General features: G+C 39.4%; 2 protein-coding genes across 2 annotated transcripts in view; one reads left to right on the top strand and one right to left on the bottom strand.

The window, feature by feature from the left end:
- Positions 1-118, top strand: part of ermp1 (endoplasmic reticulum metallopeptidase 1) — a 52,047-nt gene extending 51,929 nt beyond the window's left edge. Inside the window, exon 15 of the mRNA XM_079835905.1 lies at positions 1-118. This exon is cut by the window's left edge and continues 1,014 nt beyond it. The gene's annotated coding sequence lies outside the window, so the exon portion shown is untranslated.
- Positions 119-3,372: 3,254 nt separating this feature from the next.
- Positions 3,373-25,000, bottom strand: part of ric1 (RIC1 homolog, RAB6A GEF complex partner 1) — a 96,403-nt gene continuing 74,775 nt past the window's right edge. The window contains exons 17-26 of the mRNA XM_079835904.1: positions 20,571-20,709; positions 20,290-20,406; positions 16,878-17,597; positions 13,887-14,045; positions 13,677-13,813; positions 11,734-12,029; positions 9,719-9,919; positions 9,470-9,647; positions 8,073-8,261; positions 3,373-5,861 (exon numbers count right to left, since the gene is read on the bottom strand). Coding sequence (XP_079692030.1) covers positions 5,576-5,861; positions 8,073-8,261; positions 9,470-9,647; positions 9,719-9,919; positions 11,734-12,029; positions 13,677-13,813; positions 13,887-14,045; positions 16,878-17,597; positions 20,290-20,406; positions 20,571-20,709 — 2,422 coding nt within the window. The 3' untranslated portion in view covers positions 3,373-5,575. The remainder of the gene's footprint in view (positions 5,862-8,072; positions 8,262-9,469; positions 9,648-9,718; positions 9,920-11,733; positions 12,030-13,676; positions 13,814-13,886; positions 14,046-16,877; positions 17,598-20,289; positions 20,407-20,570; positions 20,710-25,000) is intronic.

The following is a 25,000-nucleotide window of genomic DNA, read 5'->3' as shown; positions in this document are numbered from 1 at the left end:
ATCCAAACCTCGAAACCCAAGTGCTTTTTTTATTTATTCGTGTTTGAAACGTTGGATGATTGTTCATATGTTCTTTTTTTATTTGTATTGTTGCAGCAGTAAAAACGGTGTGAACTTCCTCTGGATTGAACTGGAGTCTTAAAAATGACCTGTATTAACCATCTTAATATTATTATTATTATTATTAATACAGTAAATCCAAACATCAGAATCCTTTCTGTAATCGCAGTTGTACTTGAGTTTCCGTAACTGGACGGTACGGTGTTCGGATGCTAGTCACGATTTAACGGGATTAAACTGGATTTGTTGAGATCTCATAACACTTGAATGATTTCAAGCTCTTCGTGAGACACTCGCACTTTAAAATAACGTCTCATCTGTTAGTTATAATGCATTCGCTAACATCAGCTAACAATATTAAACAGCGTTTATTACCAAAGCTAACGTTAGCGGTACACTGTGTAACTGCATGCGTTTAGCAGAAGAACATTATTCTGGTTGTGCTTGGGCTCTGTGCGGATGAATATGATTATCATACTGCTCATAAAACATACACTACTAGTCTTAAGAGATATTTAGATGGGAAGATCTCAAGATGTTACAGTAGCTTTACTCATTAATACGACACATTGAACTTAAAGTTGATTATTAAATATGACCCATGGGGCGTATTACGGAAACATCTTAACTGTTTGGTAATTTCAGTTAGGACCGCATTTAGGACAAAAGCGATTGCAGAATGACTTTTCTTAAATGTATAATCTTATCTTTAACTATGGATATGAAATGGGTATCACAGAAGCATCCTAACTCGACAACAAATCCTAAAAGCTGTCTTAACACAACCGGTTGTCCTAACTTCAAATCCAACGGTAAAAATCACAGTACAAAACTCCTTTTTCGAGATTGGCGTAACATTTATTAAGTTGGCTTGAGAGAGCCTATTTAAACATTATTTTCTGACTCTAAATTTACAACTCTTAACTCCTCCTAGAGCTTTAACTCCACATACTCCAAACTCGGCTCAGACCTCCAGACTGTTCTGACTCGCGTAGCTATATTTTTTTTTTAACTGACCCGAATTGCGATTTTCCTAAAAATGGAAATCAAAACTTGGAAAAATTCCATTGACTTTCATTGACATAGATGAGCCAAGACTGTTCAAACTCCAACTGACAAAATTCAAATTTTGACAGTTGGAGACACTCATTAGACTGCCATTCTATGTATACTATTTCTAAACCACTGAGACTTAAATTTCTATTCTAATATTTCTTAGCCAACATTAATGAGGCCAACGAGCCGTCATGTAGCATTTCCGGTCATTCCTCAAGTGACTAACGGCTTACTTTATTTTTATGTTTTTATATATATTTAACTTTTCAACGGAGCTTATCAAACTTTCAATCTATGCCGCACTGAAATTGAAAGCACGCCGTTGTTTCTCCATTTTGATTTTAGGTTTACCTCAGAAGCAGTTCGCGCGTTGTTGGTTGCCTGGTAACAGACATAACTCGATGGAGCGGTTTAAGATTTCCTAACTACAGATAAGATACAATTTTGTGGATAAGAATCCTAAATCAAGTTAAGATTTGCTTCTGTAGTACGAAATTACTACCATACTTACCATATCTTAAAGCTGCTGTCCTTAATTTTTTTTGTGTTCAAGATTTACAAAAATTATATAGTGAGAATGTAAAACATCAATCAATTTTCCAAACCGTGTTTTTGTCTTACCCTTAATCATTATGGTACATTTATAATAAGTGTTTATATTGGGACTATTTCTGACCGGAACCGCTGCGGAGGAGCACAGTCCCTGCGTGACTCGCCATAGACATAAACAGAGAAAAGTAGCTCCGGCTGCAATGTTCCTCCGCAAGACGCGTGCAGTTCTGTTTATCGCAAAAAAACTTACCTAAAATAGAAAGTGTCTGTAATACGCCCCCCTGGACCACAAAACCAGTCATAAGAGTCAATTTCTTGAAATTGAAGTTTATACATCGTCTGAAAGATGAATAAATACGCTTTCCATTGATGTATGGTTTGTTAGGATAGGACATTATTTGGCAGAGAAAATCTGAGGGTGCAAAAAAGTAGGACAATCTCCTTTAAAGTTGTCCCAATGTTAGCAATGCATATTACAACTAACAATACATTTACGGTAGGAAATTTACTAAACATCTTCATGGAACATGATCTTAATATCCTAATGATTTTTGGCACGAAAGAAAAATGCATAATTTTGACCCATAATGTACTGTTGAATATAGCCACAGATAAACCCGTGAGATTATGACTGGTTTTGTGTCACATATGCATTAGATAATTTTTTACTATAATAATTTGTGCATTTATGTTGGTTATTTGACTGTTATTTGTATTTTTCGGTCTGGTTGCTTTAGTGTAATGGATCAAGCACTTTTTTATTATAAAATTGTGATCTCAAACTAATTTAAATTCAAATAAGCGCTGATGAATGTCCAAGATTTCAATGGAAAAATAACTGACAAACTAGTGACTGTTCATTATGATGATAATTGTGTGTTTTGGGATGTGTTCAGGATTATTGTGTACGACTGACAGGATGTTATTCTGCTTTTTTAAATATGTATTCATACAAATCCATGCCATTAAAGTCTTATGGGATCCTCCACTCACTCTGACTCGAGCAAAGCAATTATATGCAGAATAATTCATAACATCCACTCAGAATGATTCCTGAACAAATGTGAAGATGTTTGTCATATTCTAAATCATATGTATTTTATGATCCACGAATCACTTGAGTAATTTTGCTTAACAATTGTCAGATTTTGTCCGGTTATGATTGATTGTGTATCATATGCTGCACTGACTTCTTGCAAGACAAATCAATTTTCTATAACAAAATCAATTTCTGTCTCTTGTCATTTGTCTATTTTGTTCCCATTTTGTTCAACAATTTCAAGCTATTTTTAATATAACAGTTTAAAAGTGAAGGCTTTTTTAATGTTCACCAAAACTGATTTATTTGATCAAAAATACAGTAAAAATTATTATAATGTAAATCATCTGTTCTCTATGTGAATATATAGTCACGTGTAATTTATTCCTGTGATCAAAGCTGAATTTATCATCATTACTCCAGTCTTCAGTCACATGATCCTTCACTAATCACTCATATGAGGATTTATGATTATTATCAGTGTTGAAAACCATCATATTTCTGTGGAAACCGTTATTTTTCATGATTTTTTGATTGAATTAACCAGATTAATTTGAAATATAATCTTCTCCCACATTATAAATGTCACTTTTGATCAATTTAACATGTCCCCGATGAATAAAAGTATTAATTTCTTGACACGGATCAAAACATACAGCACACGTGATGTTTAAAAAATAATTTATTGTTCTTTATGTACAGGAAATATAGAAAACGCAGTAGAAAAGTTATGGTACAGCAAACTCTCTGTACACTGCATTGAGAAGAAACTGTACAGACGTCCAGATAAAACCCTGCAGCTCAGCATCAGTCCAGAGGGATTGTGGGTAATCTGTACTGCGAGTCACACACACACACACACATCCAGAAGCTCTTTGGTTTGTGAATCTCTCAGGGGTCTGGACGCTGGTTTGAGCCGTTCGGGGGGGAATAAAACATTAAAATAAAGACGCATCTCATTAAAGCTGCTAAATACTCCAAGACCACGACTGTCAGTGACGCATAACTACAATAATAATCATAATACAAAGGCATTCCATAAGTGTAGATGATTTGGTCCGTTCTGAAGTTTAATACTGACGCCGTTCAGAAAACACACACACACACACGCTCCCTGAAACCGAAGGAAGCGTCCGTCTCTTTGTCCAGCTGCTCCTCAAATAAATACAACATAAAAGCAACACAACTCAGAAGAAAAGATGCACTAATGCTGTCAGTCGGGATATAGTGATGACACACACACACACACACACACACATCTCGCGGTGATATAAATAATGACGTCACTCATGTATGCCTTCATTAAGATCTCATCGTGTGTGTGTGTGTGAGCGCCAGCTGACGCTCAACAGGCATGATTCCCAACGGACTAGTGTTGAGCCGGACAGACGGATAACCTTAAAAACTGAAGAGAAGATCCGGATCTCACACACACACACACACACACACACACACACACACACACGAGCTCTCAACGCCTGACGTCTGCGAGCGGAACGAGGGTCAAACGGAGGAACGTCTTCCTCAAATAAAACACGGCCTGATATTCCATGATTAACATTAAAACACGAAGCCAGCGCAAAAACAACAAAACAATAAAATAAACACTTCATCTGACTCATGAGAGGAGAGAAACAGTGTGTGTGAGAGTTTTTGTGTATGTGTGTGTATGTATGTGAGTGTGAGTATATATGTGTGTGAGTGAGAGAGTGTTTGTGTGAGATGTATGTGTGTGTGTGTGTATGCGTGTGTGTGTGTGTGTGTGTATATGTATGTGAGTGTGTGTGTGTGCGTCTATGTATGTCTGTGTGTGTGTGTGTGTGTGTGTGTGTGTATGCGTGTGTGTATGCGTGTGTATGCGTGTGTGTGTGTGTGTGTGTGAGAGATTGTGTGTGTGTGTCTGTGATGTGTGTGTGTCTGTGATGTGTGTGTGTATGCGCGCGTGTGTGTGCGTGCGTATGTGTGTGTCTATGCATGTCTGTGTGTATGTGTGTGTGTGTGTGTGCGTGTGTGTGTGTGCGTGTGTGTGTGCGTGTGCGCGTGCGTGCGAGATTGTATATATGTGTGTGTGCGAGTGTGTGTGTGTATATGTATGTATATGAGTGTCTATGTGTGTCTGTGTGAGATTGTATATGTGTGTGTTTGTGTGAGAGAATGTAGGTGTATCTGTGTGTGTGAGATTGTATATTTGTGTGTGATTGTGTGAGTGTGTGTGTGTGTGTGAGAGTGTGAGTGTGTGTGTGTGTGTGTGTGTGTGTGTGAGAGTGAGAGAAATCATTATTTGGTTGTGAGAGCTGATGCTGTAACAACACTGCAAAAAAATAAAATAATAATATTCTTATTTCTGTCTTGTTTTCCAGCACAAACATCTGAAGATTCTTAAATCAACACACATTTACTGGAGAGATGAAGTGTTGTCTTCCAATATATATATATAAAAAAAAAAAAGTATGCTTAAATATCTAATATTGTGATGAAAAATGCCTTATGATGTCTGGACAGAAAACGAGACCTGATAAAGAAGTTCATGCTTTAAACCAGAGCAAACATCTGCGGTTGAGGTTTCTGACACTTGCTCTGGTTTAAAGCATGAACTCATGTGGATGTATTTTTCCATAATCAACACCTCATATCTTCAGCGTCTGCAGTAAATCTGTCCTGATTTATGAATCTCCAGATGTTTGTGCTGGAAAATATAAAAACAAAACAAGACACAAACTCAAGATGCGACTCATTTTTTAGACCACAGGATGGAGAAAACACGGCAAAACACACGACACTGCAGTCTGGATGGAGCTGGAATCAAATAAAAGGACACACACACACACACACACACTTGTAACACACTGGCGTTCCTCAGGCCGAGGGTCATGAGAGCGTGCAGTCGTACGAGCCCTCGTCCAGCCTCTGCTCCTCCTCCTCCTCCTCCTCCAGGGGCCGGGCGATGGCTCCGGACGGGCCCTCCAGGGGCAGCGGGTGGGCAGAGGTCGCGACCCCGCGGGCGTCCTCGGCTCTGGGCGGCAGCAGGGGCGGCTCCGCCAGCTTGGAGGCTCCGGTGGGCTGGAAGGCCTCAGGCTGGACCTGCTCCACGGGAACCTCGGTCAGCTTCAGCAGCTGAGGGCGGATCAGGGTCAGGAACGGCTTATAGCCCAAACTGACAGGAAGTGACAACAGAGAGAGAGTTATTTGAAACACGTCCATTGAAACATTAACCGATCACATATATACACTCACCTAAAGGATTAAGGTCCTTTCACACTGGACGTGATTTTGACGCGCGATGGTTTTATTTTTGGTTCAGCTGTTTGTGTAATGAGAGCTTTCACAGTGAACGCGAATGTGCTGAGGCGAAAAAACCATGTTCATTTTTTTCGTTTCGATGTCGATTTTTTTAACACTCGCAGCGACAAAAAAAGGCTTAAACCAATCACATACAAGGAAACACTAAATGTCCAGTTGATGTCATTAGCTATTCAATCAACATTAACCTTTGCCAGGTGTCGCATTTCTCATGATATTACAGCTGTTTGCCCACTGTAGGCTACAGACAACGATAACATCACCTTTCGAGTTAAAACTCGTTGATTTTTTTCGAACCTAATTGTGTCCGCGACTATAGAAAGTGAATGTGTTTCCATCAGTACGACTGTGGCACTGAAATGTTTACATTGTGACTCAACTGGAAACACAGCAGCTCCGGATCGAGCCGTTCCTGAAGTGTGTGTGTGTCTCGTCAGATGCGATGCTACTGTCTCTCTCGAGCTCCACAAATTGTCACACGGACATTTGAAGTGCGTGCGGAACCGGCCATGATAAAGTTTTAGCTCCTGTAGACGATTAGCATGATCCTCCCCTTCAGACTCTCTGTTCTTTAAGACTGGCTGCACCCAAAACCTTCTTCTCTGTCTTTTAAATAAAATGAAAAGCTCATCTTCACTGGATGATGAAGTGTCCGTGTTTTCTCAGCTGTCGGCGCGAATGTTTGGGAATGTTGGAGCTCTGAAACGTCACAGACGTCGCAAACTCGCGTCGCGGCTGATGTGAATGGTTTTGACGCGAACTATTCGCACACAAAATATTCGTTTTTCCGCTTCGCTTTTTCGTTACGCGTCTGGTGTGAAAGGGCCTTTATTAGGAACACACACTAATACGGTGTTTGACCCCTTTCGCCTTCAGAACTGCCTTAATTCTACGTGGCATTGACTCAAGGTGCTGAAAGCATTCTTTAGAAATGTTGGCCCATATTGATAGGAGAGCATCTGCAGTTGATGGAGATTTGTGGGATGCACATCCAGGGCACGAAGCTCCCGTTCCACCACATCCCAAAGATGCTCTATTGGGTTGAGATCTGGAGACTGTGGGGGCCATTTTAGTCCAGTGAACTCATTGTCATGTTCAAGAAACCAGTTTGAAATGATTGGAGCTTTGTGACGGTGCATTATCCTGCTGGAAGTAGCCATCAGAGGATGGGGACATGGTGCTCATAAAGGGATGGACATGGTCAGAAACATTGCTCAGGTAGGCCGTGGCATTTAAACCATGCCCAATTGGCACTAAGGGGCCTAAAGTGTGCCAAGAAAACATCCCCCACACCATTACACCACCACCACCAGCCTGCACAGTGGGAACAAGGCATGATGATCCATGTTCTCATTCTGTTTACGCCAAATTCTGACTCTACCATCTGAATGTCTCAACAGAAATCCAGACTCATCAGACCAGGCAACATTTTTCCAGTCTTCAACTGTCCAATTTTGGTGAGCTTGTGCAAATTGTCGCCTCTTTTTCCTATTTGTAGTGGAGATGAGTGGTACCCGGTGGGGTCTTCTGCTGTTGTAGCTCATCCGCCTCAAGGTTGTGTGTGTTGTGGCTTCACAAATGCTTTGCTGCAGACCTCGGTTGTAACGAGTGGTTATTTCAGTCAAAGTTGCTCTTCTATCAGCTTGAATCAGTCGGCCCATTCTCCTCTGACCTCTAGCATCAACAAGGCATTTTCTCCCACAGGACTGCCGCATACTGGATGTTTTTCCCTTTTCACACCATTCTTTGTAAACCCTAGAAATGGTTGTGCGTGAAAATCCCAGTAACTGAGCAGATTGTGAAATACTCAGACCGGCCCGTCCGACACCAACAACCATGCCACGCTCAAAATGTCTTAAATCCCCTTTCTTTCCCATTCCGACATTCAGTGTGGAGTTCAGGAGATTGTCTTGACCAGGACCACACCCCTAAATGCACTGATGTGATTGGTTGATTAGATAATTGCATTAATGAGAAATTGAACAGGCGTTCCTAATTATCCTTTAAGTGAGGACATTTAAAGGTGGTTTTTCATCATGTGTATGATGAGCCGTATGATACTGACCAATCAGACGAGACCCAGAGGTCGACCGCTTTCAGACCGGCTCTGATGCTCTGGACCGTTTCTGACGGGACTTCTGGACTGTCCAGGAAACCCACGACCTGTTTAATGACGCTGGCGTCCCGTAAGATCAGGCCAATGATGACACACCACTCCAGACAGCCCGCCTCCATGAACACGTGCAGGAGATACCTGAGAAACACACACACACACACACACACACACACACACACACACACACACACACACACACACACACACACACACGAGCATCGTTAGAAACACAGGTAGGGATGCATGATATTGGATTTTTGCCGATATCCGATATGCCGATATTTTTCAACTAATTTTGGCCGATGCCGATATCGATACCGATATATGTTTATTTTTTCCCTTTGTTTGGAAAATTTTTTTTTCATTCTGGTTTCAGATTTCTGAGGTCTCCTTACTAAAAGGACACTTGTTAAAGATAAATAAATGTTAATAAAGTTCTTTTTATAATAAGAGTATATTAAAAGCGCTGAAAATAACAATAATAAAGTCAGTAATTTTTCAACCCAGACAGATGTAGTTGTAATCTAAATATTTTATTTTTGGATTTAATGTTTGTTCACATGAATTGGGGGTGGCATGGCATCAGTTGATGCTGTATTTAGCTTCAGATAAAAACATTCAGTTATTTTAGAGCTCCTTGGATAATTTTTCATCATCAATTTCATAAAATTTTATTACAGATTAATAAACTGTATGTAAACGTATTTAATGTACAAGTGCCATGCGTGTGCTTTGACTTCATTACTGCTTTATTTATTAAAGAAATAAAGTAGTAACTTCTATTTATTTGTGTATTCTACTTTTCATTCACTATTACTGTAACAACAGCGCCTCCACTAAATAGGCTATATAACATTCTTCCGGTCGGGCACTAGGACCTGGAGGAGCTTCAGCTGCTGTGGAGGCTGCTGCGTGCGCTAGAGAGCGGGGAGACGCGATTGGGCTTGTTTTGGGCTAGTTTTGGGCTTGTTTTGGGCTAGTTTTGTTGTGAAAACCTGGCAATCCTGCGTTGATTCACAAATTCAAGGCAGCATTTAAAAACTGTCAATATAAATCACCATACATGCAATGCATTTGCTTGTTTTCACTAGAAGAATGACACGGCTGACGTGATCTCATCGCTATAGAAGTCCTTGCACACGTGAGTTATTGCAGGCGCATATCAACATGTTATCATATCGGCAAGGCATATCGGCATCATTTTTTCATATCGGCCGATGCCGATTTTTATATTTCAAGCGTTTATCGGCCGATTCTGATGTTGTGCCGATAATATCGTGCATCCCTAAACACAGGCAGTGATTTGATTGGTTCCCGTTTGGGTGGATGAGCACATGACGACTCACCGGAGCTGCACCTGACTCTTGTGCGGCCCTTTATTGGCCAGCTCCATGGAGATGTGCTCCAGCTCTGATTGGGTGAGACTGAGGGTGGAGAAATTCTCATCGACCATCGTCCAATCACCGTCCACCATTGAACTGGTCTCAGTGAGGTCCGTGGCTGACCCGATGCTGTACTCCTCTCCTGAACGAACAGAAACATTAGACAAAGACAAGAGAAGAAAATCTGCCTTTCTGTATCCGTCCCTCACTCACCTTTATTAATAAGAGGAGAGAGAAAGGCCTCCTGGGTCTGCGGCCCTCCATGAGAGGAGGCGGAGTCCAGTTCCTTAGACACCGCCCCCAAGCCGTCGAGCCAGCTGTGATTGGCTGGGATGACCTGAGGGGGCGTGGTGTCCATGTCACTGTTCAGCAAACTGTCCGCGGACTGAGACTTCAGCAAACGAGAACTCAACACTGCGGCAAGAGAGAGGTCATGTGACTGATGACTCATAATGTTCATTTATACAGTATATAGACTCAAAGAGGAAATAAACAGCCTGTTTAAAAGTACATGCCAAACACTAACATTACACGCACATTAGCTGGGGAAGAGGGAAAATAATACATATACATATATACATATACATATACATATATATAAATAAATCATTATATATAAATAAATACAATGATTTATTTATATATAATGATTTATTTATATATATATATATATATATATATATATATACATATACATATATATATATATATATATATATATATATATATATATATATATATATATATATATATATATATATATATATATATATATATATATATATATATACACACACATATATATATATATATATATATATATATATATATATATACAAATATATAAATACAAATATTTATCTTTTTTAATATTATATAACATTTAGAGAAAAACAAAAAATACTTTTTACTAATTGATTTTTTTCTCTAAATTTTAACCACATATATACATAATTTTGATCAAATAAATAAAAAAAGTAAAAAGTATTATATATTTTTCATATCACATACATACACACATCTATAGAAAAAAATATTTTCAAATTTGTTTCTATTTTCTCTATAAATTTGATATATACACTAGGGATGCCACTATTCTCAATATAATATTGAACCGTTCGGTACGGCATTCACGGTTCAATACGCGCCTGTGAATTGCGTTTTTTTTCGGGTTTTGCATTGAATTAATTATTTTTCTACAAATTCTATGATTTGCCTCCATCTCAATACTGAACAACGACATACATTCACATCAGGTCAGTGTTAGAGTTATACTCACAGAACACTAGAGTTATTCACAATCACCAAAGTTCATTATTTGCATGCGTTTTAAAGCCTTGCCGGATCATTCGTGCGCGCGGTTTTAACATTCGCTTTTCAGAGCGCGCGCACTAAACGCCTGTCAAACACGTGATTACTGGACTAAGTAGTCGTCTTACTGCGATAATACTGTCAAACACACACAAGGTTAACATGAACACAGTCGGTTATGTCTTAAGTGAAAGTAAAATCGTGTGTGTGTATATTAGATGCGCGCAGGTCTTAAATTGACAACAGCGCAGCCTATAGTGAACACGCTGTCCTTAAAGGAACAGTTCACCTCTAAAATTATGTCATTATTTACTCACTCTAATATTGTTCCAAACCTGTATTCATTTCTCGATGACAGAATTTTCATTATTGAGCGAAATATGTTAATACAACAACAAAAGACAAATCACTCACTGCTCTTGACTCCAAAACTAATAAAGAATCAGTGTATATTTTATAGTGAAGTCTATGTAGTGTTTTATTTTTACATTCATTCATTCATTCAATTTCATACTTAAATGCTGCTGTACAGCTCTGAGCTGCCAGTGTAAATCTTTATATATATATATTTTATATTATCCAACACACTAGGAATGTGTACAAGGGTTTTTTTAAGTAAAGTTTTAAGTTTAAGTAAGATTTTTCAATTCTTTTAAGTAAAATAAAGAAAGAGTATTGCAATAAAAAAAGTCTTTTTTCTCTTTAACCTCTCCCTGTTCCTGTCGCCTAAGAATAGAATAACAAAAAATGTATGTGACAAGCCATCGAATCGAACCGAACCGAAACCCGTGGTTAAAAACCAAGGTATGTATTGAACCGTGGACTAACTGTATTGTTGCATCCCTAATATACACTAATATATATACACATCCATCTTGTGATGCTGGTTGTTAGCAGGTGGATAATCATTCACACACCTGGGCGGCAGCGTCCGTTCTTTAGTGGCGAGCTAATGGAGCATGCTGGGATGACGGGGAATGGCCACAGGAAGTCCTTGTGCAGGCATTTGAGGGCGATAACAAAATCGTCGACCCGTGCCACCCGTGTGCGCTCCCGACACAGCCAGCCAATGAGCTCGAAGCCCAGCTGGGCGGAGAAACAGCCCAGATCCCGCAGTCTGACCTGCTCCAGCAGGTGGCGCGCGTGTCTCCACAGCATCATATCGATGTAGAGATTCTCCGCAGAGTCGCTGTCCTTACACCAGCGGTCCCCACTGAGAACACACACACACACACACACACACACACACACACTGAATCGAACTGCCGAGACTAAACCAGGGTTCCCACTCTTTTTCAGCAACCATTTTCCAGTACTTTTCCAGGACATTTTCAATTTTACTATGGCGGGAATAAAAGACAAGGATCATGCCAAATATTGCTTTCGAAGTCTTTAAAAGCCGTCCAGTTTATTGCCATTACTTAATAATCCAGCATTTTTCAATATGAGCTCTTAATCATACATGACGACTATGGAAGCTTGTTTACACCACAGAATAGAAAGAAAAGGTAATTGTGACTTTTTATCTCGCTATCCTGACTTTCTCGCAATTGCGAGTTTACATATTTGTGATATAAACGCGAAAATTGTCGCAATTCTTTTTTCCACAGAATTGGACTTTATAACTTGCAATTGCAGTTTAGATCTCACAATTCTGAGAAAAGAAGTCAGAATTGCACGATATAAACTCGCAAATACGCAAAAAAGTAAATTGTGAAGAAAAGGTCAGAATTGCGATTCTGACTATATCTTGCAATTCTGACTTTATAACACACAAATATGACTTTATATCAAAAAGATGTGATTAGTTAACAGCTTACGAGATAACATTCACTGCATACATTTGAGCAGTTATAGCATTAGCTATTAAACATCATTATTCAAAATACTACTCAAACGTATCAAACTCAGCATTCCTGAAAGGGTTAGTTCATCCAAAAATGAAAATTCTGTCATTAATTCCTCACCCTCATGTCGTTCGACACCCGTCAGACCTCCGTTCATCTTCAGACACAAATGAAGATATTTTAGTGTAAATCTGATGCTCTGAAAGGCCTCCATTGGCTCAACTTTACACTCTCAAGACCCTTAAAAGACACTAAAGACGTCGATACAAAGTCCATCTCACTACAGTGGCTCTACAATAACGTTATGAATCGGCGAGAATAGTTTTTGTGCGCAAAAAAACCCTAAATAACGACTTATATAGTGATGACGATTTCAAAACACGGCCTCATGAAGCTTCGAAGCGTTATGAATCAGTGAAAATCACTGCTGAAATTTGGCGATTCAAACTGCTGAATCGACTCACTGATTCATAACGCTTCAAAGCTTCATGATGCAATGTTTTGAAATCGTCATCACTATATAAGTCGTTATTTAGGGTTTTTTGCGCACAAAAACTATTCTCGTCACTCCATATAGTTATTGCAGAACCACTGCAGTGAGATGGACTTTGTAACTTTAGTCTTTAGTGTCTTTTAAGGGTCTTGAGAGTGTAAAGTTGAGCCAATGGAGGCCTTTCAGAGCATCAGATTTACACTAAAATATCTTCATTTGTGTCTGAAGATGAACGGAGGTCTGACGGGTGTCCAATTACATGTACATTTACATGTACATTTTTGGGTGAACTAACCCTTTAACATGTGCTTTCTGCAACTAGCGCTAATTGTTTGGGCCAGCGATCTTTTTTTTTTTTAAAGAATTTTCCCAGACAACAAAAAGATTTTCCAGGACATTTTACATTTACTCTAATTTTCCATGTGTTTTCGAGGACTGGAAAATTTGTCATCAATTTTCCAGGACGAGTGTGAACCCTGTAAACATCCCAACACTGTGTAGGAATGATGTCTGCGGTTACCCTTTGGAGGATGGTCCGGAGGGCATGCTCAGGGTCTTCTGCAGGCTGAACTTCCCTCCGGCGAGGCTATCGGCCGACTGGGACATGCTGATGCTCCGGTTCCGGAAAAACTCAAAGCCGCCCGTGGAGCTCTGCTCCTGCACACAAACATCTCCAATCAGCACATGAGCCTCAGCACCAGCATCCCAGAGCCGCCTGACGACCTCTCACCTGTGTGGTGGGTGTGGTGGGCGGAGTCTCGCTCTCCCCTGAACCAATGGCCTTGAGGAAGCGGATCATGTGACGGCAGAGATCCCATTTGCCCTGTTCCAGGGCCGTGTTGAAGAGCAGAGTGGCGTGCTGGCGGCTGACCGCTGGAACCTCCATATTCTGAGATCAACACACACAGTCAGAAACAATCATATGAATAATCATTCAATAAGACTTAGAATGCATAATTACTCTATTAGTTCATCCAGCAGAAAAATATGATATATTATAAACATGATTAAAGGGTTAGTTCACCCAAAAATGTAAATTCTGTCATTAATTCCTCACCCTCATGTGGTTGGACACCCGTCAGACCTCCGTTCATCTTCAGACACAAATGAAGATATTTTAGTGTAAAGCTGATGCTGAGAAAGGCTTCAGATAGGCCTCCATTGACATTCAGTACATTTACACTCACAAGACCCAGAAAAGGCACTAAAAACGTCATTACAAAGTCCATCTCACCACAGTGACTCTACAATAATTTTACGATGAGACGACAATAGTTTTTATGCGCAAAAAAAATCTAAATAACGCCTTTATCCAGCTTGTTCTTGTCTTCCGTGTGTGTCTCCACGACGCATGCGTGAGAATATGACGCAGATCCGGTGTTCGGACACATGACCCAGAAGAGATTTGTTTACGAGCAGAGGAAGACGCGCGTGTCTCAGCTGTTGATCTACATTGATCGTGCTTTAGGTCTCGGTGTAGTTCTCAAAATGGGGCTAAAGTGTGTATTTCATGGATTCCCGAACGCCGGATCTGCTCATATTCTCACGCATGCGTCGTGGAGACACACACGGAAGACAAGAACAAGCTGGATAAAGGTGTTATTTAGATTTTTTTTGCGCACAAAAACTATTGTCGTCTCATCGTAAGATTATTGTAGAGTCACTGTGGTGAGATGGACTTTGTAACGATGTTTTTAGTGCCTTTTCTGGGTCTTGTGAGTGTAAATGTACTGAATGCCAATGGAGGCCTATCTGAAGCCTTTCTCAGCATCAGCTTTACACTAAAATATCTTCATTTGTGTCTGAAGATGAACGGAGGTCTGACGGGTGTCCAACCACATGAGGGTGAGGAATTAATGACAGAATTTACATTTTTGGGTGAACTAACCCTTTAACGACACAAACCTGAGTGAGAGGGCACATATGCAATATTATATACATGTGAAAGGAATTATCTTAATCCAAATAAAATATATTATGCTCAATTTGAGAATATTTAGAAGACAGCTACATTACAGCTAATCAAGCCACTTCACAGAAATCATGTTTTACGGTTAAATAAAAGAATATGCTTGATTTCAGAATGACATGCAAGGCCGATTTAAGGGTCACTGTTTATTCAGCGCATGCCTCAAATATTAAAACAATCAATATTGACAGGACGTTCTTCATATTGTCTGTATTTAATGTATCACCAGAGCAACATTTCAGGTCATTTAAGATTAATAGGTTGAATTAAACATTTTTTTTTTTTACTAAACGATGCAGGAAATGAGAGCTAATGTTCAGTGTTTCTCCACGAGTCAAATATCAATAATTTAAGCCGCTTTTATGAGCTCATAATATTTCATACACATTGGTAAGAATTCATATTTTTGTAAGAATTTTAAAATTCACTTTAAATAAAAATTTGGTTGATTAAATGCATAGTCATATCAGCTCAACATATACAGATTTAACATTCAATAAACAATAACATATAATATATATAAAAAAAAAAAATTAAGTGATAAAATGTTTTAAAACTTTTGGGTCCAAAAGTACTGTAAGTACCTTACAAAATAAGTACTTTTAATATTTTCTTTAAATTCATATTTTTAACTTTTTATATATATAAAAATAATAATAAAAATAATAATAATAATAATAATAATAATAATAAATAAATATATATATATATATATTTTTTATTATTATTATTATAATTTTTTTTATTTATTTATATATATATATATATATATATATATATATATATTTTTTTTTTTTTTTTTGTTAAATTAAATATAATTATAAATGTGTAACAAAAAATATAATTAACTTGTATTTATATATAAAAAAATATATTATTTTTATATGTTAATATAAAATATATTTGGTTATTTTTAATATTGTAATATGTCATATTTAAAATATTACAACTAATACTTGAAGCGTTTAGAGTGCAGTGTTGCAGTATTTGTCCTGAAAAGTAAATGTGATATTTGTTACCTCAATACATTTAAGCTCATTCCTATTTTATGTTTTATGTTCTATTTTCATAGAGACATTAGTATCAGTGATACTGGCCTTCATTCATAAAAAGATGCCATTACAACACATATTTAACATATGCTGTCTTTAAATTGTTTCTACATTAATTTGGAGAGTAACTGAAATTATTACAATATCAAAACATTAAAAACTTGTGATTAAGCGCGATTAATTACAGAAAAAGTGATTATAATCGCGATTAATTACAGGAAAAAGTGATTATAATCGCGATTAATTACAGAAAAAAATTTGATTAATTAGTAAAAAAAAATTAATCAATTCCCAGCACTAGTTTAGTTGTTAAATTCGGTGTTTTATGTTTTATGTTCTATTATCATAGAGACATTAGTATCAGTGATACTGGCCTTCATTCATAAAAAGATGCCATTACAACACATATTTAAAATATGCTGTCTTTAAATTGTTTCTAGATTCATTTGGAGAGTTACTGAAATTATTACAATATCAAAACATAAAAAAAAACTTGCGATTAATCGCGATTAATTACAGGAAAAAGTGATTATAATCGCGATTAATTACAGGAAAAAGTGATTATAATCGCGATTAATTACAGGAAAAAGTGATTATAATCGCGATTAATTACAGAAAAAAATGCGATTAATTAGTAAAACATTTTAATCGATTCCCAGCACTAGTTTAGTTGTTAAATTCGGTGTTGTTTTGTCCTGACCTGCAGGATGATGAGGTATGAAGCGGCCGTGTCCAGATCCTGCGCCATCAGGCACTCCTCGAACAGGTCTTTCGGGTTGCCCACCGCGGCGAACAGGTAGTTCCACAGGGCGTACTCTGTCTTGCGGGCGCAGTGGACGATGGTCTGCAGGAAGAGCGGGAACTCCGTCACGAACTTGGCCACGGTGGGCAGCAGCGGGTCGGGGATGGGCTCCCGGGACGTGGCCTCTTCCTCCAGAACCACGTGCACCATGAGCTCCAGGACGTGAGGGAAGTAGGGCAGCGCCGCGCAGGATTGAGCCAGCATCAGCGCCTGCTCGCCCAGGTTGCGCACCAGCAGCTGGCGCAGGATGTGGTGGAGGTAGATCTGGGACGTGCGCTCCACCGTGCAGAACGGGAACAGCGCCTCCAGTGGCTCGGAGGACGAGCCCAGGCCGTCGAAGAGCATGGTTTCGTTGGAGGCGCCCAGGATGAGCGCGTCCTCGAAGAGCACGGTCAGCGGGTAGATGTTGAGGTGGAAGGGCAGCATGATCCTGCGCGACAGGAAGGAGTGAGGCTTGCGGTGGTCTCTGGGGAACAGAGGGAGCCACACCTTCATCCCCGCCTCTCCGCACGAGAGCCACAGCGCCTCCATCAGGTGGCGTTTCTTGCGGTTGCTGCGGCAGGTGGTCCAGACGTTCTCCACACACTGAGCCAGAACCACCGGCGGGCAGAAGGGAAGCTGTCGGAGGGAGGCAGGAAATCGTTCACCATCACAGATTGACATTCGTAAAGTCAAACAGCGCACTGCAAGGAATGCTTTTCTTACTTAGTATTTTTGTCTTGTTTTCAGTCCAAATATCTAAAAAATCTTACATTAAGAAGCATTTACAAGACAAGCAAAAGTTTTTGTCTTGTTTTGGGGGAAAATAACTGAAAATAATCAAAATATTAAAAACTTAATCGCGATTAATTACAGAAAAAATGCGATTAATTCGTTTTTTTTTTTTTTTATCAATTCACAGCACTAATATTTTGTTGTGACTTGAAGCGTTTAGAGTGCAGTGTTACAGTATTTGTCCTGAAAAGTAAATGTGATGTTTGTTACCTCAATACATTTAAGCTCATTCCTATTTTATGTTTTATGTTCTATTATCATAGAGACATTAGTATCAGTGATACTGGCCTTCATTCATAAAAAGATGCCATTACAACCAGGGCTCTGAACCGGTTCAAGGAACGAAAACGAAAACCGGAAACGAACGAAATTTTAAGAGGACCAAAAACGGAAACGAAATCAAAATCAATTTGAATCGTTCTGAACAGAAACGTTAATTTGAAATGACCATTAACCGGTTAATAACGTTATTTTATCGTTCTCTTTAATATTTTAATTTGGCAGTGCCCAATCATGAATAGAGTAGTTCAGCATGAGACGTGACGGATCAAGCGCGAGTGAAATGTCATCTATGAATCTACCGGTAACGCGAGTCAGTATGAGCGCGCATTTACATGCCTCAAGTACATTTCTTTCCCCGCTGAGGTCTACAATGAAAGCGCAGGTATTGGAGGACATTCTTTTCGTATGTTTAAATAAGCAGTACGAACTTTAAGCTCAAATAGTCTGATTTAGGCTAGTTTGTGGATTCCGTTTAAGCCTGTCCAAGTAGGCTACTAGCATCTATCAAACATTTTTCCTATAGTCTTTCAGATTGCCAACAGGACAGGTCAATGTTTTCTATATAGACGGCTGATGCTTCGTATTAAATGGTATGTTATATTGCATGGAATGATCAAGCTTTATTAGCTGACTGAATTTGATTATGGGATGCAGTGTTGCGCAGTGTTTGCTTTGAAAATACCAGTTGACGGTGCATTAAAAGAGCAATGATTATCCAGTTTATTTATTCTTTATTCATGCAATTTTTAAAACAAGTCGTGTTGAAAAAAAGTTATGTACAAAGAATGTTCTCACTCTTCTGAAAATAATTCGGCATTAGAGGGCCACTTTAGATTGTCTAACGAAAAATAGGTCCGCTGTTTATGCTTTGTAATTAATGCATGTATTTCTGGTTTTAAAAATGTTATGAAATAAATATTCAAGTTTAATTACCATGCGTTATATTATTACTGAGTGAAAATAAGTCTATTTATACATATTTGTTTAAAGTATAGGCTAAATTAAAATAACGTTATTAACCGGTATTTTTTCATATCAAACCGTTTTCGGAACAGTAATGTTTATTGAGGAACGCAAAAACGGAAACGCTATAATATCGATTCTGCTCGGAGTGAACCGATTGATATTTTTTTCCGTTTTTAAGCCCTGATTACAACACATATTTAACATATGCTGTCTTTAAATTGTTTCTACATTAATTTGGAGAGTAACTGATATTATTACAATAAAAAAATATTAAAAACTTGCGATTAATTACAGAAAAAAATGCGATTAATTAGTTAATTGAAAAAAACCCTAATTAAATCGCATTTTTCTGTAATTAATCGCAAGTTTTTAATATTTTGATATTGTAATAATATCAGTTACTCTCCAAATTAATGTAGAAACAATTTAATTACAATATCAAAATATTAAAAAATTGCGATTAATCGCGATTAATTACAGAAAAAATGCGATTAATTAGTTAATTAAAAAAACCCTAATTAAATCGCATTTTTCTGTAATTAATCGCAAGTTTTTAATATTTTGATATTGTAATAATTTCAGTTAATGAGGTTAATTAGTTAAATGTATTGAGGTAACAAATTAGTTAAACAAAGTGATACTGGCCTTCATTCATAAAAAGATGCCATTACAACACATATTTAAAATATGCTGTCTTTAAATTGTTTCTACATTAATTTGGAGAGTAACTGAAATTATTACAATATCAAAATATTAAAAACTTGCGATTAATTACAGAAAATAATGCAATGAATTAGTTAATTTGGAAAAAAACCCTAATTAATAGAATTTTTTCTGTAACTAATCGCGATTAATCGCAAGTTTTTAATATTTTGATATTGTAATAATTTCAGTTAATTAGTTAAATGTATTGAGGTAACAAATTAGTTAAACAAAGTAATACTGGCCTTCATTCATAAAAAGATGCCATTACAACACATATTTAAACATATTTGAAAATTAAGGGAGTTTTTGCTTAAAATAGGCAAAATAATCTTGTTTTCTGTTTGAATTAAGATTATTTTGCTTACCCCATTGGCAGATTATTCTGCTTATTTTAAGCTAAAACTCACTTAATTTTGAGTTATTTTCCCCCAAAACAAGACAAAAACTTTAGCTTGTCTAGTAAATGCTTCTTAATGTAAGATTTTTTAGATATTTGGACTGAAAACAAGACAAAAATACTAAGTAAGAAAAGCATTTTTTGCAGTGCGGCCTAGGATCAGGATGAGGGGCGGGGCAAACTCACCAGCATCGTCTGATTGGCTGGCGTGTCCTTCTCTCGCACCTGTGGGCCGGATCGGTCTCTCTGCAGCATGATCAGCTGACCAGCCAAATTCAACAGGATGCTCTCAGCCGAACAGGCCTGACACACACAGACGGGCCATGAGTATGCATGCAGGAGTGTGTGTGTGTGTGTGTGTGTGTGTGTGTGTGTGTGTGTGTGTGTGTGTGTGTGTGTGTGTGTGTGTGTGTGTGTGTGTGTGTGTGTGTGTGTGTGTGTGTGTGTGTGTGTGTGTGTGTGTGCACCTGCTGCGGGGCTTTGAGCGTGATCCCGGTCTCAGTCCGCACTGACGTGAGGGTCACAGACACCACCAGACCAGGATGAGGGATATAACGGGACATCGAGACTTCCTGTAACAGCTCCACACTGGCCGACGGGTTCGGACTGAGGACAGACACACACACAAACATCAACACACACACACACATCCATCCATCTTCCAACATGTCATATTAAAGAAACTTCTTTAGAAAATATTCTACAAATAAAATGATGGGTCGTATCTATGGAGCACTACAGTACTTGAAATAACAGAATTAGATAGCATTATTCAGCCGTTCTATTTGACTATTGACATTTTACATTATTATGAAAAAGCTCTTTATGAAAATCAATGTTTGGAAATAAAAGATTGATGACTTTTAATTTAAATTTTGAACTAAAATAAATAAATATTGTTGCGTTAAATAAATGAATAAATAAACTAAATCAGTAAAAATAAATGCATTTAAAATAAGACTAATAACACTAAATTATACATGTGTACATAAATAAATAAATATTTTTGCATTAAATAAATAAATATTGTTGCGTTAAATAAATAAATAAATATTGTTGCGTTAAATAAATAAATACATTTATATTGTTGCGTTAAATAAATAAATACATTTATATTGTTGCGTTAAATAAATAACTATAATGTTGCGTTAAATAAATAAATATTGTTGCATTAAATAAATAAACATTGTTGCGTTAAACAAATAAATATTGTGTTAAATAAATATTGTTGCGTTAAATAAATAAATATATATTGTTGCGTTAAATAAATAAATGTATATTGTTGCATTAAATAAATAAATATTGTTGCTTTAAATAAATAAATATTGTCGCTTTAAATAAATAAATAAATATTGCTGCGTTAAATAAATAAATACATAAATATTGTTGTGTGAAATAAATAAATATTGTTGCGTTAAATAAATACATATATATTGTTGCTGTAAATAAATAAATATATATTGTTGCATTAAATAAATACATATATATATTGTTACGTTAAATAAATAAATATATATTGTTGCATTAAATAAATGTAAAAATATTGTTGCGTTAAATAAATAAATATATATTGTTGTGTTAAATAAATAAATATATATTGTAGCGTTAAATAAATAAAAAATATATATATATTTATATATATTGTTGCGTTAAATGAATAAATATATATTGTAGCGTTAAATAAATAAAAAACATATATTGTTGCGTTAAATAAAAAATATATTGTTGCGTTAAATAAAAAATAGTTTCTGTAAATAAATAAATAAATATTGTTGCGTTAAATAAAATATATATATTGTTGCGTTAAATAAAAAATATATATTGTTGCATTAAAAAAATATATATATTGTTGCGTTAAATAAATAAAATATATATATATTGTTGCGTTAAATAAATAAATTAATATATATTGTAGCGTTAAATAAAGAAAAAATAATGTTGAGTTAAATAAATAAATTAATATTATTGCGTTAAATAAATAAATAAATAAATATTGTTGCGTTAAATAAAATATATATATTGTTGCGTTAAATAAAAAATATATATTGTTGCGTAAAAAAAAATATATATATATTGTTTCGGTAAATAAATAAATAAATAAATAAATAAATAAATAAATATTGTTGCATTAAATAAATAAATATATATTATTGCGTTAAATAAGGGGTTATGAAAAACCCCTTATGATGACAAAAAGAAGGAGGACCGTGACGTCGCCCGGTATGGCGCAGCCGGGGCCCCACCCTGGAGCCAGGCCTGGGGTTGGGGCTCGTATGCGAGCGCCTGGTGGCCGGGCCTTCCCCCACGGGGTCCGGCCGGGCTCAGCCCGAAGGAGCGACGTGGGGACACCTTCCCGTGGGCCCACCACCCACGGGAGGGACCGTAAGGGGCCGGTGCAAAGCGAATCGGGCAGCAGTCGAAGGCGGGGGCCTAGACGACCCGATCCCTGGACACGGAAACTGGCTCTTGGGACATGGAATGTCACCTCGCTGGCGGGGAAAGAGCCTGAGCTTGTGCGTGAGGTTGAGAGGTTCCGACTAGAGATAGTCGGAATCACCTCCACGCATGGCTTGGGCTCTGGAACCACACTCCTCGAGAGGGGATGGACTCTTTACCACTCTGGAGTTGCCCATGGTGAGAGGCGGCGGGCTGGTGTGGGTTTGCTTATAGCCCCCCAGCTCTGCTGCCATGTGTTGGAGTTTACCCCGGTGAACGAGAGGGTCGTTTCCCTGCGGCTTCGGCTCGGGGATAGGTCTCTCACTGTTGTGTGTGCCTACGGGCCGAACAGCAGTGCAGAGTACCCGGCCTTCTTGGGGTCTCTGGGAGGGGTGCTGGAGAGTGCTCCGACTGGGGACTCCGTCGTTCTACTGGGGGACTTCAACGCCCACGTGGGCAATGACAGTGAAACCTGGAGGGGCGTGATTGGGAGGAACGGCCCCCCTGATCTGAACCCGAGTGGTGTTCAGTTATTGGACTTCTGTGCTAGTTACAGTTTGTCCATAACGAACACCATGTTCAAGCATAAGGGTGTCCATCAGTGCACATGGCACCAGGACACCCTAGGTCGTAGGTCAATGATCGACTTTGTGGTCGTTTCATCTGATCTGCGGCCGTATGTCTTGGACACTCGGGTGAAGAGAGGGGCGGAGCTGTCAACTGATCACCACCTGGTGGTGAGTTGGATCCGATGGCGGGGGAGGAAGCTGGATAGACTCGGTAGACCCAAACGTACTGTGAGGGTCTGCTGGGAACGTTTGGCCGAGTCTCCTGTCAGAGAGATCTTCAACTCCTGCCTCCGGCAGAGCTTCGACCGGATCCCGAGGGAGGCTGGAGATATTGAGTCCGAGTGGACCATGTTCTCCACCTCCATTGTCAAAGCGGCTGCTCGGAGCTGTGGACGCAAGGTCTCCGGTGCCTGTCGAGGCGGCAATCCCCGAACCCGGTGGTGGACACCGGAAGTAAGGGATGCCGTCAAGCTGAAGAAGGAGTCCTATCGGGCCTGGCTGGCTTGTGGGACTCCTGAGGCAGCTGACAGGTACCGGCAGGCTAAACGGACTGTAGCCCGGGTGGTCGTGGAGGCAAAAACTCGGGCCTGGGAGGAGTTCGGTGAGGCCATGGAAAAGGACTATCGGCTGGCCTCGAAGAGATTCTGGCAAACCGTCCGGCGCCTCAGGAGGGGGAAGCAGTGCCCTACCAACGCTGTTTACAGTGGCGATGGGCGGCTGTTGACCTCGACTGGGGATGTTGTCGGACGGTGGAAGGAATACTTCGAGGATCTCCTCAATCCCGCCGTCACGTCTTCCATTGAGGAAGCAGAGGCTGGGGGCTCAGAGGAGGACTCGTCCATCACCCGGGCTGAAGTCACCGAGGTGGTCAAGAAACTCCTCGGTGGCAAGGCACCGGGGGTGGATGAGATCCGCCCTGAGTACCTCAAGTCTCTGGATGTTGTGGGGCTGTCTTGGCTGACACGCCTCTGCAGCATCGCGTGGCGGTCGGGGACAGTGCCTCTGGGATGGCAGACCGGGGTGGTGGTTCCTCTTTTTAAGAAGGGGGACCGGAGGGTGTGTTCCAACTACAGGGGGATCACACTTCTCAGCCTCCCCGGGAAAGTCTATGCCAGGGTACTGGAGAGGAGAATCCGGCCGATAGTGGAACCTCGGATTCAGGAGGAACAGTCTGGTTTTCGTCCTGGTCGTGGAACACTGGACCAGCTCTATACCCTCTACAGGGTGCTGGAGGGTTCATGGGAGTTTGCCCAACCAGTCCACATTTGTTTTGTGGATTTGGAGAAGGCATTCGACTGTGTCCCTCGCGGCGTCCTGTGGAGGGTGCTGGGGGAATATGGGGTCCGGGGTCCTTTACTGAGGGCTGTCCGGTCCCTGTATGACCGAAGCAGGAGTTTGGTCCGCATTGCCGGCAGTAAGTCAGACTTGTTCCCGGTGCATGTTGGACTCCGGCAGGGCTGCCCTTTGTCGCCGGTTCTGTTCATAATTTTTATGGACAGAATTTCTAGGCGCAGCCAGGGGCCGGAGGGTGTCAGGTTTGGGGACCACGCGGTTTCGTCTCTGCTCTTTGCGGATGACGTTGTCGTGATGGCCCCTTCTAACCAGGACCTTCAGCATGCATTGGGACGGTTTGCGGCCGAGTGTGAAGCGGCTGGGATGGGGATCAGCACCTCCAAATCCGAGGCCATGGTCCTCAGTCGGAAAAGGGTGGCTTGCCCACTCCAGGTTGGTGGAGAGTTCCTGCCCCAAGTGGAGGAGTTTAAGTATCTAGGGGTCTTGTTCACGAGTGAGGGGAGGATGGAACGGGAGATTGACAGACGGATCGGTGCAGCTTCTGCAGTAATGCGGTCGATGTACCGGTCTGTCGTGGTGAAGAAAGAGCTAAGCCGTAA

Source organism: Gobio gobio (assembly GCF_949357685.1).
Source record: "Gobio gobio genome assembly, chromosome: 14".
In the NCBI taxonomy this organism is placed as follows: Eukaryota; Metazoa; Chordata; class Actinopteri; order Cypriniformes; family Gobionidae; genus Gobio; species Gobio gobio.
The sequence above is the reverse complement of the archived record's forward strand: the minus strand, read 5'-3'. Positions and strand labels throughout refer to the sequence as shown.